Genomic DNA, 18819 nt, shown 5'->3' on the forward strand with positions numbered 1-18819 from the left:
AGATACCGCAAATTTTCCCAATCCCAAAACCTTTAGTTTTTCAATAATCTTTCAACGTTAAAGACCTTTTTTGCTTCTAGTATTTCATTCTAATAAATGGTGGAAAGAATTGTGCCTAATCCCTTTGAAGAATATCAAACAGAATATAGTCCTGTAAATATCTAATTAGAACAACAAGCGAATACTTTCTAACGAATGTTTTAACAAACTGTAGTATGCATTTCTAATCATAATAAATAATGACCTTACACAGATCATTATTGTATGTCTTTAAGCACATTTCAATGAAACTTGGATGTTTCTTCAAAATAAGTACCTATCGTTCAGGCAGGAAATAACTTCATATAGGTACTGTAAACCAGCTAATTGTTTTCGTGAGCGATTTATTTTTGCGACTTTCGCGAGTAGAAGAATAACGCAAATATGTAAAACTTGGATTTTTCCTTATTGATCTACATGAAGTAAATTTGAAAATTGCGAAATTAAGTCGCCGCGAAATGGGCTAGAAAGAGCTAAACGCGAAATAAAGTATCCGCGAAAATAAGTTGGTTTACGGTATATAAATATATACTAAGCTAGCTACTAGAATACATTTTAGTTCTCATGCTATTGTTCTGTCATAAATATATACTTCCAAGTATGCTACAACGTTAAGACTTTCTCCATCTGATAACCACACTCAATATATACTTCGGCTGGAATTCAGCCAAACCACGTTAGACCTGCTTCCTTGGCGAGGTTCGAACACCTACTTCTTTGGCATCGTTGTAACATCGCCTGTAGTGTGTTCAGAGTCACAGACCACTCGACCAAATCGGCTATATATTATATAGCTTTCGTTAGTCAATGAATGACTTTCCTCCTCATCTTAATCTAGGGTTGTACAATGTACACGATAAAGGCAAAGGGATTGTTTACTACAGATCAGCTTTTTTTGTCTGTCGTGAAGGATGTTAATTTTACTTAACATGCAGATATTTCACTATCTAAATATGCAACAAAAGGCAGAGTTTCTCCATCGTGAAGGATGTTAATTTTACTTAACATGCAGATATTTCACTATCTAAATATGCAACAAGGCAGAGTTTCTCCATCGCATAACCCCATGTTATACAGGGCTTACACCACAATAAATATATACTTTGTATGAAATTTAAGCCAATAATGTAGACCTGCAAAATTCCGTTAACCAATTTTGCCTTCAGCGAGATACGAACCCCTGCTTCTGTTGCATAGTTGCAACATCGCCCGCGCTATGGGTAGCGACCTAGACCACTCGACTTAATAAGCTATGTAATAATATTGCATTCGATACTCAAGTAATGCTTTTCCTCTCCGGCTTCATCTGAGGTTGTTTTTGAATAGAAAAAGTTAAAAAGAAATATATAGACAAATATCCAATTTCTGTGGCACAAGTATACGTGCTTTCGTTACCACAAATTACTTAAAACCTTTACTAAATTCTTCAATAGAAACACATATTTGGATTTGAAGTTTAGTTCTACCTTTAGAAAACTTATTTCATTCGGGATAACACATCCCTATTTTTAAGGATAAGTTGTTAATCGAGCCCAGAAATTTAGATACAATCCGGGGAAAACTTATCAATCCCTTCAATAAACTTCTTCTATTCAACACTGTAACTAAATATTTTGTTATCAGCAAATTAAAATCAAACGAGATATTATTTTTATATCCATATGCACACCCATGGCTATACGATCTGTCGATAACTGTAGCTTGACATTGCAGAAGATCATGTTTTTCTCTGACTGTTAATGACATCTTTACAATAAATCCATTGGAAGTTGGATGTGTACTGATTGATATTCTAATGTTATATTAAATTTTTGAATTGTTTTACATTTGTCTTTTTGTGGTGTTTTATAGCTGACTATGCGGAATGTGTTTTGCACATTGTTGAAGGCCGTACGGTGACTTATAGTTGTAAACGTCTATGTCATTTGGTCTCTGGTGAAGAGTTGTTTCATTGGCAATTATACCACATTATCATATTTCTATATTTACAATATTAATTTATATACCCGACTTCACTGCACATATGGAATGTCGCTGTGTAGCAAAAGTCGCAAAAGAATGAATCCTCCCAAAAGCTGTTTATGAACAAATTGCAGCAAAATAGAACTGTATATGTCTTGAATAAAATACACACTTCGTTGACTGGTTTTGAAATAGTTAATAATTAATTTGGATATGATAGAGAAGACTTTTACCAACTTCGGTGATTTTTATTTTGTTTGGTTTGGAGTAACTGTGTGTTTATACAAAAATACGTTGAATGTGTAGTGAGGATTGGAGAACTTATTTGTTTGGTGGTATGGTTTGAAGTAACTTTGTGAACTCTAAGATCGTTACTTTCTGTCTTTTGTCTTGATGTTAGTTGTTTTTGTGCTTCGTGCAGATCGGATGAAATAAGCCTATTTCATAAATATTTACATTTTTTTCTCATGTTGTTTTTTTACATCACTGTCCCAAGCTAGCAAATGGTTGATTGCTCACAATAGATATAAGAAGATGTGGTATAAGTGCCAATGAGACAACTCTCCATCCAAGTCAAAATTTATAAAAGTAAACCATTATAGGTCAAAGTACGGTCTTCAACACGGAGCCTTAGCTCACACCGAGCAGCAAGCTATAAAGGGCCCCAAACATTACTAGTGTAAAACCATTCAAACGGGAAAACCTACGGTCTAATCTATATAAAAAACGAGAAACGAGAAACACTTATAAACCACATCAACAAACGGCAACTACTGAACATCAGATTCCCGACTGATTCCTAACAAATATGTTAAAGTCCGCCAAATTCTTAACTCCTCTCCTGTCTTAAATCTGGAGCCTGTTATTCAGTGATTGTTAACGGGTTTTCTATCTGATTGACATACAGATCAAAGTCCCCACTTCCCTTTCAAGGGTCTGATAACTCTCTGCTCTACTTTATGTTCTGGTAATATGTATATCAGCTTATCAAACTTCGGCATTTTTGATTTAGCCATGCTGGATCTATGTTATCACTCCGGATTTTGAGAGGGAGCAGGATTCTAAGTTGAAGACGTGTTGAAGGTCTAATTGAGACTTTGAGGTGAAGAATAGCAATAAAAGCGCCGTTCCTTTGCTTTTTGTGTGTTTTTGCTGTGTATCTACTGATTTTTTTGTCATGGCCATATGGATACCCCTTATCCTTTGTTTTTCTTGTATATCATGAAACTAATTATGTGTTTTATGACCTGCAGAAAAAACTTTATACACCATTTCAATCATCAACTGTCAACTTTGGCATGCTATTTACCCTTAAATTGAAAAAAATATCGGTCGAACAGCTACGTTATTTTAGATATACATTTGCATATAGTGCCTTTGTAAATCAAAATGTACAAACGATACTTTTCATGAATTAATGTGAAAAAATTATATATCAAATTCAATCAGTTGATAAGGATTTTGAAAGTTTTTCATCAGTATTTTATGCGTGTTTAAGTTATTGAATAAAATTTGGTTCAAGATTATCGAAGTTGATTCCCACACTTTTTTGAAATGCTATTCCAATCAGTCTTTCCTTAAGCAATAAAAAGTACTGATACAATACAATATGATAGATATGGTTCGACATAGAAATACTCCCAAAAGAAACAATTTCCAAGATAATTAAGGGAGACAAGCTTGTTTTATCAACTGAAAAAAAAACCACAATAATCTTTCTGACTTTGATTCAAGAGTGATATATCAATTATATTTTGTTGCCCACGATACCTGAGAATATGATTTGAAGTTATGCACACAACTCTTCCAGTCTTTCCATCGGTGATTTCGATTCCATTGAATGTCAGAAGTACTTTAGAAGAAGTACATTTGTTGCTGAGAATTTCATGAGCTAAAAGGTTGATTTAAACAGAAAAATTTACACCGGTAATTTTTTATTGAAATAATAACGAAAATGATGACGTTCTACATTTCAATCCTTGTGTTGTCTGATGTTTTCAGTTCCTTGGTTTCTTCTTTCTTAAAAGTGTTTAGCTCTGTGTTGAAGGCTTTGACCTATAATTGTTTACTTTTTACACATTGTGACTTGGATGGAGAGTTGTCTCATTGGCACTAATACCACATCTTCTTATTTATATTAAACACAAGTTAAAGTTAATAAGTTTGTTAAAATAACTTATCCAAAGTTGTTATGGTTGTCGTCTCTAAACAAATGTCTTACAGAAGCTTGTATGAAGAAAAATATATTGAAAAAGAGAAGAAACAATATTCCACTACCTGTAGCTAAAAAATGCCTTGATCACAGCACCGATGATGTTTTAATTTTGAATTTTGTTATAACGAAAAAACCAGAGGATATCTAAAGGTCTTTTAATCAGAAAATAGAACGAGGTGTTGTCAAATCCTTGTAAAAGAGGGACGAAAGATACCAGAGGGACAGTCAAACTCATAGATCAAAAACAAACTGACAACGCCATGGCCAAAAAAAAAAGACAAACAGACAAATAATAGTACAGTTGACACAACATAGAAAACTATAGACTAAGCAACACGAACCCCACCAAAAACTGGGGGTGATCTCAGGTGCTCCGGAAGGGTAAGCAGATCCTGCTCCACATGTGGCACCCGTCGTGTTGCTTATGTTATTACAAATCCGGTAAATAGTCTAATTCGGTAGGTCACATTCGTGAAAAGGGAAGGGTATTGTAGTTACGACATAAGGAACATATCCGATATCATCTGTGAAACGGTTATTCCATAACAGTCAACCAACTCGTGATGACGTCCGTAAAATTTACGAAGGGATGATTTCAACTTCACCATTTGGAACTCTTGGTTTAATAGCTTCCTTGTAAGCGAAGTATATTTCACTTTCCTCGTTACCATTTTCTATTCTATTCAATCAGATTGTTGGTTTTTGTCTTTCATATTTGTTTCTTGTTTATTGTTCTCATTTGTATTGTTTCATGTTGTGCCATGTCGCAGCTTTTATAGCTCAACAACGATATGGATTTTGATCATTGTTGAAGGTATTACAGTGACCTATAGTTGTTAACGTTAACGTCGTTGGGACTGTAGGATAGTAACTTAATTAGCAATCATACATCATCTCCTTTTTTATATTAATGTAAGTTAAGTATGACATTACCAAAAACGAATTACATTTTCGAGTAACAAGAATATAATATAAACTTAGCATACGTACACAACAATATTTACCCTGTTTTATTTTAGCTACAATGTATTGACTTCCAGATGCCTTTGTTTTGATTTAAGTCGCCGTAGTGCTGTTTAATTGATGTTATCAACACTTCGCCGTTGATTCAAATGAAATTTACGTACATGTATTTTTTTTTAGCAATAGAAATGCATGCCGATCTGTTCTTTTGTTTCTTACCGAGTACAGACATGCAATATACGTTGAGATATACGAAGGTTGTTCATTTTGGGAGTGCAATTAAGAATCGTTCTTATCATAATAATATGGTTTGCCAAAGTGTTATTTTAATCAAATTTGGAATAAAAACTAAATGATTTTAGAATTATGCTATAACTATATATTTCATTATATCAGAGTAATAATATCAATTAAATTTCAGTTCTGATGGAACCGCAACAATAAGAGCGACAGCTCCCGACTCTATAACAGAATGGATTGCATCAGCTTTTGCTGTTAATCCCAGATCGGGTCTCGGAGTTGCTGCAAATACTGCTAATGTAATCATTATATTTTATAACAGTATGATGAAGAAGAGTTTACAATCAAAATGAATTCTGATTTTAAAGACAAATTTATGTTTATGAATCGTTGTAATTGTTTGGTTGTCATGTAGATCTTGCATAAATTGAGCACGAACCTGGAAGACAGAACGTTTGTTCTTCTAGTTAAAAGATAGAATAAAGTATAAGGAAACATTATGTTTAATCAAATCGTAGAAGGAAAACGTTTTCAATGCCATTAACAAATTCTTACAGTATTTGTTCAGTATCTTATGTTATGTCATCTTTTCATTTTTTAAAGCAGCACAATTTATTTACATTATGCAAAAATAATTGTTGGAAGTTTTCATTTGTATCCATTCATGAGCAATACTTATAACAGACATACAACTAGTAATGATAACACATTCTATTTCAGTTAACAACTTTCCAAAGGTTTTTCATGCGTTTTGAACTTCCATTTTCCGCCATACGAGGTGAAATTATTATAGTCCAAGTCACAGTTTTCAATTACTTAGACCAAGATCAACAGGTGAAATCTGATTAGCTTTGCTACAAAATATCAAATTTATAGATTAATGTAAAAAGTTTTATCACAAAAATATTGAACTCCGAGGAAAATTCAAAACGGAAAGTCCCTAATCAAATGGCAAAATCAAAAAGTTAAATCCATCAAACGAATGGACAACAACTGTCATATTCCTGACTTGGTACAGGCATTTTTATATGTAGAAAATGGTGGATTGAACCTGGTTTTATAGCGCTAAACCTCTCACTTATATGACAGTCGCATCAAATTCCATTATATTGACAACGATGCATGAATAAAACAAACGGACATAATAGGTAAAAATGTCAAAATAGGGGTACAGTCAACACCGTGTCACAATCTTAATCACAACAAAAACAAACAAGTATTTAACAAAGAAGCACAAAAAAGCATTTATCACATTTAACAACCTCGTTCATTGCTTACTTATTTTTGTATTTTATTTATGTATGCCAAATCAACCCATGAAGGAATGAGGGATTTTAAGCACTGGGACCGAATCGTAATTTTAACAATAACTCTGGCGTAGAATCGCGTGTTTGACGTCAGAATGTATACGTCACACAGGTAGAGATATAAATAATTTTGTCGTTCAAAGTGTGCAAAAATTATAATAGAACAATAACACAATGGCAGGATGTTTAAAGTGCAGAGACACGTCATATGTATCAAAGAAACATAAAAAGTCACACGGACAATGCACACAAGTAAAAATGAAAAATAATACAAACAACACAATGACGGGATGCATAAGTACAGACCCACGTCAATGTATATCACCATAACAGACCAAACAGTAAAAGTAATATTAATAAAGACAAATAAATGAACACTTTAACACGTTATTAAAATGATAAACAGCGCCAGTACGCAGAATCTATACTTCAAGACCATCATGTGTTATTTGTGAAGTTGATACGGAATATTTATCAACAAGGTCTTGGTACCTTCCGATGAACTTTTTTAAGAAAAAGGACGAGACGTTCTTTGACATACCCCTGGTTCATCAACTTTCTGCTCAGACACTGGTGACGTTTTATAAAATCTGAGTGGAAGCTGCAAGCTCCTGCATACCGAATAAGTTGAGAAATGCATATCCCATATGTAGTGAAGTTGGTATATTGCTACTAAGGTGGGGGAAATTGATAATTTTAAAATTAAAATCGTCTCGTTTGTCATAGATTCTGGTACTGAGATGACTATGTATGTCAAATTCGAGGTTAAAGTAAATCTAACCTTTATTTTTAATTTAGATGTGACCAATATTTTAATATCATAAATGCACTTGTTTCATTGATTTAATCTAAATGATTTAAGTTGTATATTTAGTTATACTCACACACACACACAAATACATAGATATAAGAAGATGTGGTATGAGTGCCAATGATACAACTCTCCATCCAAGGCACAATTTGTAAAATGACACCATTATAAGTCAAAGTACGGCCTTCAACACCGAGCCTTGGCTCACACCGAAGAGCAAGCTGTAAAGGGCCCCAAAAATTACTAGTGCAAAACCATTTAAACAGGAAAACCAACGGTCTAATCTATATGAAAAAAAAAACGAGAAACGAAAAACACTAATGAACCACATCAACAAAAGACAACCACTGAACATCAGGTTCCTGACTTAGGACAGGTGCAAACAAATGCAGCGGGTTTAAACATTTAAATAGGCGCCAACCTTCATTCTACCTGAAACAATAGTGTAACATCACAACATTGAAAGACACACTTTAAAATATCAATTGAAATATACGTATTATATGTTTGATCTTGGTCAAGTAAACACAACGGACGTAAAGCAATCAGTAATCAATTAACTAACCAATCAATTCATAAATCAATCAATCAAACATTCATATAATATATATATATATATATATATATATATAAGTGCCTATAAATAGCAGCACATGACATACAAATCTATGGGAAATAGCAGCACATGACATACAAATCTATGTATTATTTTCAAGGCAGCTAAATTCAAGTGCAACATATACATTGAGCTGCAAAAGTTTCTTATCATCTACATCCGATTTCACCTGGATAGATGCACGCTTGATAAAGCTAGTTAGTCTAGCGAAATATTGCGTTTATTTTCATCATTTTGTAAATATTTTAAACATTCTTATATTTACATACTAAATAGTGTGTTAAAATTACATTGTTAGGCAATCTATATATATATATATATATATATATATATGTAGGACTCTAAAGTGCGATGGTACTCTAAAGTGCGATGGTCACGCTAAAGTGCGATGGTCTACGCTAAAGTGCGATGGTTTCAGACGCTAAAGTGCGATGGTTGTTTGTTTTTTTAAGTGCGATCAGATGACACGCTAAAATGCGATGGTATACATGACACGCTAAATAGCGTTGGTTTAACACGCTTTTAAAAGTGCGATGGTGTAACGAGAATGGGGTTCAGGCAATGGTTTATGTTTTTTGCTGTGTTCATATTAGTTTTTCGTCTATTGTATTGTTTATAAATCATGCTGTTGTCTTTCTCTTTTGAATTGTTTTACATTAGTCGTTTCGTGGTCCTATATAGCTTCTATGCGATGTAAGCCATGCCTCCACGTTGAAGTTCATAATGTTGCTAAGTGCTTATGGTCTTTGGTGGATAGTTGTTTCGTTGACAATTACACCACAACTTCTTGTTTGTTTTTTGTTTATTGTTTTCTATCTCTTTCACAGACATGACGAACCATATTGTAAAAAATTGTTTTATAAAATATTTCAATTAGAAAATTAAAAAGTAGCTTTTATTTCACGCAAGTAAATAACACGGGATTAAAAACATAGAAGGAGTTTCTAAATCAAATTTGGACGAATTAAATACTTTGACACTTGGTGTATTTTGCCGTTTTCGCTCTCTTTTACGGTATACACCTTCCAATTACTAGCGTCAGTTTCTAAATTTATGAGAAGTATTCTTTTCCAGTATCCTGTCAGAAACCCGTGTGTCCCCGCCGACACAGCGGGATCAAAGGTTTGCATTTCTGTTACTGTCGATGATTTTTTGGGAAATAACTCCTCCGCATACAAACTTTTCTAGCACCAACCAAAATTGGAATCATTTGTTTTCGTGTCTAGTAAAAAAAACTTCATCTACACAAACATTCTCGTTTACCCATGTCCATTTTTGTTTGTACAAACGGCGTGTAGCGTCATAATGCTATGTATGGTTGCAAACGTCCATACTTTCGAGAACAAACGCATTTTCGCGGAAAAACGCACTTTAGCGTATCGCAGCATCGGACTTTAGCGTGTTCCGTCGCACTTTAGCGTGACCATCGCGTTTTAGCGTCCCCATCGCACTTTAGAGTCCTACATATATATATATATATATATATATATCAATATATACAGCTGCTGTTGTCAAGGGTGAAAAAAGTAAAAGGATGCATGGAGATTATGCACTGGTACAGAAACCTAGCTACAAAAAGCCAGCTAGACGGAAGATGTCATCAAACGTTATTCATCATTAAATTTTGGAACTTAACCCAAAAGATATAAATCACATAAATTGAGAGGTGGTCACACCTTTTTTGAGTGCAGATGTACCATATTTCAATTTCGATAAAATCTTTCTTTTCAATTACTGATGATCTAGGTAACCTTTTCTTTTCCAATTACTCGGTTTTTTTTTGTTATCCATATACTCGAAAAGGTACAACTAGGCAGAAATATGTATCTTTGTGGTTTTAACCAGGTGTCTTCAATATATGTTGTTGCATTATTCTCCAGAATGGGAAAATACAAATCAGCTACCTTTTCAAAGTCTAGATAAGTGAAAAATGATAACAATTGCGGATTTTGAAAATTTATCATTTGGAGATTGTTACACTATATGGACTTTAAGGTTATTTCTATATTTTTGAAAATTTAGTATGAAATTTACTTCCAGGTTTCTGTGAAACTTGCTAACAATGTAAACTTTACCTTTGTTGATGTAAACGGAAACGACTTCAATCCAGGCCCAGACGGTTGGACAAAGGTAACTGTGTTATGATTGTAACCCTATGCTGTTGCATAAATCATTTGGTAGTTTAAAAACCCTTTATTACGAATAGCGTATAGTATCAATGAATATGTTTACTATGTACCAAAATACTCAAGTAAGAATGATCCTTTACGGCTTACTGAAAGTATACGGTATCGATTTTGCTCATTGTTATGTACAGTAAGTGAGTCATTCTATCTATGGCAGATAGTTGTTTCATCAGAAATTATACAATATTTCCATATTTTGTATTTATTTTGTTTGTTCATAGTTTGTTTTTTATTTCCATACCACAAAATCTTTTTTACTATCGTTTTATATATAAATTCCTTGAATATAAGATATAAAGAGAGAAAGATGTGGTATGATTGCCAATGGAACCACTATCCACTAGAGAACAACCAACCATCCCCTTAACAGTTGTGTTATAGCATTAGAACAAATTGTAGAAATCAGTTGTTAATGATGAACTCGAAAGATCAGTTTGGAGAAAAACAATTAACATAAAATCAATAGACATAAATAACCAATATTACTGAAAGCTGGTTCAAATTCGTTTACAACTTATCAAAACATTATTTCCTCCCAGAGAAACTGTATCAATCAGTGCACATCAATGTTAAGACGTCCTAAACACCACGAGAAACTCATGACCTTGTATAATGCCGTTATATATAGTTATGTTTTAATTTTTATAAAAAGGAGTTAAAACATACGTTCATTCAAAGGATCATTCAATGTTTATGGATCGTATATAAATGTACGGACTCTATAAACAATATCAATGTTAAAATAATACGTAATAGGCGTTTTTAATAAGGATTCTACAGATAAAGCCAAAATTTCAAATATGTGTATCTATGATAGATTTTGTATGAGTTTTATGTAATTTGGTTACGAAATCCCTAACTTAATAATTTACAAGTTATAATAGATAACGTTAATTGAAATTTCAAACGTCCCTTCAGACACGGGCATAGCGAACATGTTTCTTCCTATTTATCAAGAAGAATTGATTATCGTTTTTAAATGATTGCAGTCTGTATTTGTGAAGAAAAACAGTGTGGATTCTGTGTATTTTCCTCTTAAACCAACAGCTCTTGGTAAAATACTTTTGGACGGAACTGCAAGATCTACTAAAGGTGCCGATGCTGTTCAGCGTGAATTCCTGATAGAGGTAATTTTATCATTTATATAAGCAGAACGATCATTTAAATTCACCACTTTTTGTTGCTTTATGTGTAACACCACTAATTCGGGCCCGGTTAGAAAGAATAAACCAGAAAGTAATACTTTCAAAAACAAAATAGTTCTTACGCGTAAATTTAATTTCAGTATGAAGAATATTTTGGCTATTTTTGGTTCACACGAAAGCCGATGAATGACCGGTTAACATTGTAGAATATATTTAACTCTTAAATTTGCATAATAAAAACATTGCATTAAATCTAAAAAGAAGGGTTTATTTTGACTAGTTCTCAGATCTGATGTACCAATTTTGGTACACTTCCTATGCTCCATGAACCAGTACGCTCTTATATACTATTACAGATATGTTGCATTTTTCAGCACAATTAAGGTAGTGCATAGCCATGAAATGGCCTTCACTTTATTTGAACTAAAGACAAAAGGGCTATGAATGCTTGAAATCAAAGAATGGTGTGCCTCCTATTAAATTGTTTGACATCTACATTCTCGATTTTTTTTACTTTACGTCTGGTACGAAATCTTGGATTATGAAAAAAATGCTGGAACGTTATAAGTATTTATTTGATTTGTGAAATGAATACATTTTGTGACTTGTTTTCGTGTATAATAAAACTTTACTTCAAATCTGATAGAGATCGTTTTTCCATGTAGCTAAACATAATCGGTTACAACCACAGTAAATTGAGTAAATGTAAAATAATGCCTTGAATTAGATATAGGTAATTAATATTGTAGGCAGAAGGTATAAAACAAAACTACAATGTTCCATTACTTATTGACCTCCGACAAGGAGGAAGGTTTACAGAGACCATCCCTTTGTCTTTCCCGCCTATTCTTGTTGAAGATTCAGAATTTATCAAAATTCAAGTGATAGGTGAGTATGAAATCATATTAACTACAAGTATTCATTTAAACAGCATATTTTTCTTCTATTAACAGTTTCAATTATAGATTTAACTTCGAGTATTCTTTACAAGTCATTTGATAATGAAATAATAAAGTAACAAGAAAATTGGTATACTGGTATACGTTAAAACTAGGTAATCTTACAAAATCAAAAGATTGTTCCATTGCTGTTTTTACAATATACCAAATACATGGTAAAACGTTAAAAAAACCACTAAAGAGAAATAAATAGTAAAAACATTATGTTACTTGAAAATTACTAGAATATTTTACATGCAATGCTTAGCACCAATTCAGAAATTCACATTTCTATTCCATAAGGTACGTTGCACATGCGTAAGTGACGCATAAACCCATTGTAAAGTCGAAAACATTGCCGTTCACTTGATACAACACAATTTCTGAATGTTTTCATTCTGTTAATTTCTCGTATTATCATCTGTAAATCAATTAAGTATATTTTTTGAGATATCCACCCCCCGGTGGATCGCTATCCTTGCCGTGGTCGGGGGGCTTGCGTGTCTCAGTGACCACAAGAGCTATACCAGCTGGAGCCTCATCTCCTGGTAGGGTTACCCATGCTGGACAGGTCGAAGGGTAGAGACCAGACTAAAGTGATCCGACCATCGTACGAGTTGCCCGATGTTTTGAATAAAATAGGCTCTCCAACCCGTTGGCCGTGGGTTGCTACCCGTGTCGGTGGTTGACGAGATCCATCTATTACTTTAGGTTGCTTCGGAATCAGAGTTGACAGGTTTATCCCTAAACCAATTCGATGCTTCACTTGTCAAAAGTTTGGTCATGGAAGCAAACAATGTCGTGGTACGCAGAGATGCTTCAAGTGTTCTGACGAAGGACACGAGGGAACAACCTGTCACTCTGAATCTTCTAAATGCGTAAACTGTGGTAAATCCCATTTTTCATCATCTAGGGACTGTCCTGTTTACCTTAAAGAAAAAAATATTATCAAAATTAAAACAGAAAGAAACATCAGTTACCCAGAAGCTAAACAGATAGCTTCTGTTTCGAATGATCTCCTCGTTTTGAACAGACCATCGTACGCCAGCAAAGTTGTCCGTTCATTCAGTCACGAGCATACACAAACTCGCATGACCTGGCCAATTGATGCTGAGACATTTAAAATGCTGCCTGTTGAAAAAGAACCTAACGATAAAATATTTAATTCCAAGAAAACCAACACCTTCTAAAACCAGTACTCAGTCAACTCAATCTTCCTTACAGAGCTCACTATCATCATCTAAAAAAAAATGAAAAAAAGAAATCAAATGAAAAAGATGCAATTAAATCAGACAGTTGGGGCGGTGAATCTGTCTTGGATCTTCCCAGTGACATAGATGATTCTTCCATCTCCAATAGTCTTCCTTCATCTGCTTCTAAAAAGTTATCTTCTACATCCAGTACAAAGTCTACTAGAGCCCCGTCTCCTTTTCGTTCTCCAGAAAAGAAGGATGTCCAAAAGAAACCAGTAAATACATCCTCTCAGAAGTCTTCTGATTCGAGGTCGCGGGGTAGGGGTCGAGGCGGAGTAAAAGCAGCCGCGTGTGGTCCTGGAGATCGACGACTCTCCTCACATAACATATTTTCAACACTAATCGACGAAACTGAAATGCAAATCGAAAGTGTTCCGCCACCCGAAAGATCACAATCTCAGGGTGAACGAAACAAGAATGCTGGCAAGCTCGACAGCATTCGCCTTTCTATTATCAAATCATGACTAATATCATCCAATGGAATTGCCGAGGTCTTAAAATAAATCTTCTCGAATTAACGCTTCTAGTTCAGTCATTTTTACCTACTGCATTTTGTCTTCAAGAAACTCATTCAAAAGAAAGTGACAATGTATCTTTAAAGGGATACAACATGTATAGCACATTTTCTAAGGTAGATGAACGTGCTGCAGGCGGATCATCCATTTTTGTGAAGGACAACGTCATTCATAGCACAGTCCAACTCACCACGGATCTGCAGGCAGTTGCAATTCGTTTATCATTAGATAAAACAATTACATTATGTTATATATATATTCCACCCAATTCAATTATAGATAAAGCTCAACTCAAAAACCTCACTGATCAATTACCCTCACCATTTATACTTATGGGCGACTTCAATGCACACAACCCCTTGTGGGGAAGCAAGTCTCATAATATCAAAGGTAAGATCATTGAGGACTTTGTCTCTCAAGAAGGATTATGCATTTTTGATGATGGATCTAATACTTATCTTCATCCTGGAAACGGGTCTCATTCTGCTATTGATATCACTATTTGCGATCCCTCTCTTCTTCTGGATTATTCATGGCGTGTTCATGATGATCTATGTGGAAGTGATCACTTTCCAATAGTACTTGAACATCTTTTTACTTCTGCCCAACAGAGAGTACCACGTTGGAAACTTGACAAGGCGGACTGGTCCTTGTTTGAGAATCTCTGTCAAGCGGAACTTCAGTCAAAGATGTTTGAGACTGTACAAGATCCAATTTTAACTTTTAATACAGTTTTAACGTCAATTGCTGACAGAACTATTCCTAAGACCTCGGCAAATCCGAAACATCCCAGCAAACAATGGTTTGATGATGCTTGTGATCAAGCAATAGGTGACCGTAAAAAATCGGAAAGACGGTTCAATCAACAACCAACGACGGAAAACTTGAGTAATTTCCGTGTTTTTCGCGCTAAGGCACGGCGGACTTGCAGGCAAGCACGACGAACGTCTTGGAAGAAATTTGTCTCGGAGATAACATCTCGCACTCCGATGACAAAAGTATGGAACATGATACAAAAGATAAAAGGTAAAAATTCTAAAGCCACAGTTGAACATTTAAAAAATGGCAATGATTTATTAACATCTGAAAAGGATATTGCCAACAAGCTTGGTGAAAATTTTCCGAAATCTTCTTCTTCTAACAACTACAGATAAGATTTTAAAAAAGTTAAAAAACAAAAAGAAAAAATTAAATTAAACTTTAAATCAAAAAATGGTGAAAATTATAATAAACTCTTTTCTCTTGAAGAAATTAAAACATCTCTGTCAAAAGCCCATGATACAGCTTGTGGGCCTGATAATATTCACTACCAACTGGTAAAACACTTGCCAGATTCCTCGCTGGAAGCTCTTTTGCAGCTTATGAATAACATCTGGGAATCTGGTGATTTACCATCAATCTGGAAGCTTGCAACCGTCGTGCCTATTCCAAAACCAAGTAAAGATCACACAGATCCTATTAATTATCGGCCAATTGCTCTTACCAGTTGTGTCTATAAAACACTAGAACGGATGGTCAATGATCGCCTTGTTTGGTTCATGGAATCCAATGGGCTTTTAGCCAATATCCAGTGTGGATTTCGCCAAGGTCGCAGTACTCCTGACCATCTTGTTCGATTCGAATCATTTGTCCGTAATGGTTTTGCGAAAAATGAACATGTAGTGTCGGTCTTTTTCGATCTAGAAAAAGCATATGATACTGCATGGAAGTATGGTATTTTAAAAGATCTCTTTGATATGGGGTTGAAAGGCAATATGCCAAATTCTATTTCGAATTTTCTATCTAAAAGACAATTTAATGTAAATTCAACCATGTCTGATCTGTATGATCAAGAGATGGGTGTCCCTCAGGGCAGTATTTTATCTGTTACATTATTTAGTCTTAAAATCAAAAGTTGAAGTTTTAAAAAGTAATATTGAAGGTTCATTGTATGTTGATGCCTTTTATATATGTTATAGAGGCAAAAATATGAATAACATAGAAAGACAATTACAGTTATGTCTTGGAAGAATTGAAAAATGGGCCTCGGAAAATGGGTTTAAATTTTCTACTTCAAAAACGGTCGGGATGCATTTTTGTAACAAAAGGAAATTGCATCTTGATCCAGAACTCACTTTGTACGGCAACCCAATTAAAATGGTTGATGAAACCAAATTTCTTGGGTTAATTTTCGATAAAAAGTTAACCTTTCTACCCCATATCAAAATGTTAAAATCGAAATGTTTAAAAGCTTTAGATATTTTAAAAGTTGTCGGCAGCACCGACTGGGGTGCTGATCGCAACATTTTACTTAATTTATATAGATCTCTAGTTAGATCTAAACTAGATTATGGCTCTATAGTGTATGGCTCTGCAAGGAAGTCCTACATACAGATTCTCGATGCTGTGCATCATCAGGGTTTGCGTCTCTGTCTTGGCGCATTTAAAACCTCACCAGTTGAGAGTCTGTATGTAGAGGCTGATGAGCACTCACTCTCTAACAGACGTTTGAAGCTTGGACTTCAATATGCTGTCAAACTAAAAGCCTACTCAGATAATCCTGCCTACAGCTGTGTTTTTAATCCAATTTATGAAGATATTTTTGCAAAACATGAAAATAAAATTCCTCCGTTAGGTATACGTTTAAAACCACATTTAGCTTCTTTTGATTTAAAATCTGTTGCTCAAGTTGAAACTTGCAAATGTCCTCCATGGGAACTTCCCAAACCAAAAATGATATTTGATCTCCGTGAACACAATAAAAATAAAACAAATCCTCTTTTAATTCAGCAACACTATGCTGAAATCAAAGCCAATTATTCAGATTTTTCAACTGTCTATACTGATGGATCAAAAGATGGTGACCGAGTTGCATCTGCTGCTGTCTTCAGGGACAGAGCTGCAACTCTCCGTTTGCCATCTGATGCATCGATCTTTACTGCTGAAGCAGAAGCAATAATTTTGGCTTAGAAATTTATTGCTTCTTCAGATAAATCCAAATTTATCATATGTTCTGATTCACTTTCATGCTTACAAGCTATACAAAATACTAAAATTAAAAACCCAACAATTCTCAAAATTTTATATGTAATGAGGAATTTAAAAATTCTTCTTAAAGAAATAATATTTCTATGGGTGCCGAGTCATGTTGGAATCTTTGGAAACACAGCTGTAGACCTTGAGGCAAAGAATGCCCTGGGTGACCCTTTATCTAACTGTGATATACCATATACCGATTTTAAATCTAATATTAGAGAATATGTTTTTAATATATTGAAAATTGAATGGAGTAAAAAAGCTGATAATAAATTACATGAAATTAAACCTAATTTAGGTAAACCTTTCAATAATTTTATGTGCAGAAAAGATCATTGTGTTATTTCTAGATGTCGTATTGGTCATACTAGAATAACACACGAATATCTTTAAAAAAATGAAGTAGAACCACAATGTATACCTAGTAACTGCAAGTATACTATTAAACATGTTTTAATCAATTGTATTGACTTTGCTGATATTCGTAAGAAGCATTTCAATGTCAATAATATGTATGATTTTTTTAATAATGTTCCATTTACAAATATTGTTTCATTCTTAAAAGAAGTTGGAATATATTCTAAAATATAAAAATGTTATTATATTTAAAACGATTTTAAATTTTATCACGTTATCTTAATGTTCATTTTTATTTGTAAATAATCAATTTGCTTTAATCTAGAATTTTAGTTTATTGAAGGGCCTTTTGTCTGATTTTAAGAATATGCTTTAAATTGTAAAAAATATTTGAATTAGCTCTCGCCGCGATATAGCCTTGTTGTGCTAATGCGACGTAAAGCAACCAACAATCAATCAATCAATCATGAGATATCCATTTTACGTGACTCTGTACTTATGTATCCCGTTACACTTTGAACGACAAAATTATTTTTATGTCTACCTGTGCGAATTTCAAACGCGCCATTTTACGCCAGTACTTAAAACCTTCCATCCTTTATGGGTGGATTTTACATAGATAAATAAAATCGTATAATTAAAAAAGCAAAATGAGGATGTTAAATTTGATGTATGCCTTTTTGTGCCTCTTCGTTACATTTGTTTGTTTTTATAGTTATTAAGATGATAACACAATGTTGACTGCTGTACCCCTATTTATGACATTTTTACTTATTGTGTCTGTTTGTTTTGCTCACGCATCGTTGTCAATATAATGGAATTTGATGCGACTGTCATACAAGTGAGAGGTTTAGCTAGCTATAAAACCAGGTTCAATCCACCATTTTCTACATAAGAAAATGCCTGTACCAAGTCAGGAATATGACAGTTGTTATCCATTCGTTTGATGTGTTTGAGCTTTTGATTTTGCCATTTGATTAGGGACTTTCCGTTTTACAGTTAAGTCTGCCTCATATCTTGACTTACATCTAGAAATTGACAATGAGGGTCGGTTGAAAACAAAACTTTGAGACTAAAGAGATGATTTCAGCTTCCCAATTGTGACCTTTCCATTGTTATTTCCAAATGGTGAAGTTGAAATCATCACTTTTTAAATTTTACGGACGCCCTGACGAGTTGGTTGACCGTTATGGAATATCCGTTTCACATATGATATCGGATATGTTCCTTATGTCGTAAATACAATCCCGTTCCCTT

General features: G+C 34.0%; 1 protein-coding gene across 1 annotated transcript in view; it reads left to right on the forward strand.

The window, feature by feature from the left end:
- The window catches only part of LOC127737263 (CD109 antigen-like), an 88973-nt gene that overhangs the window by 44123 nt on the left and 26031 nt on the right, over positions 1–18819 (forward strand). Inside the window, exons 19-23 of the mRNA XM_052247819.1 lie at positions 5601–5718; positions 6140–6253; positions 10194–10283; positions 11329–11466; positions 12234–12372. Coding sequence (XP_052103779.1) covers positions 5601–5718; positions 6140–6253; positions 10194–10283; positions 11329–11466; positions 12234–12372 — 599 coding nt within the window. The remainder of the gene's footprint in view (positions 1–5600; positions 5719–6139; positions 6254–10193; positions 10284–11328; positions 11467–12233; positions 12373–18819) is intronic.

Source organism: Mytilus californianus, unplaced genomic scaffold, assembly GCF_021869535.1.
Source record: "Mytilus californianus isolate M0D057914Y unplaced genomic scaffold, xbMytCali1.0.p SCAF_4, whole genome shotgun sequence".
Lineage (NCBI taxonomy): Eukaryota > Metazoa > Mollusca > Bivalvia > Mytilida > Mytilidae > Mytilus > Mytilus californianus.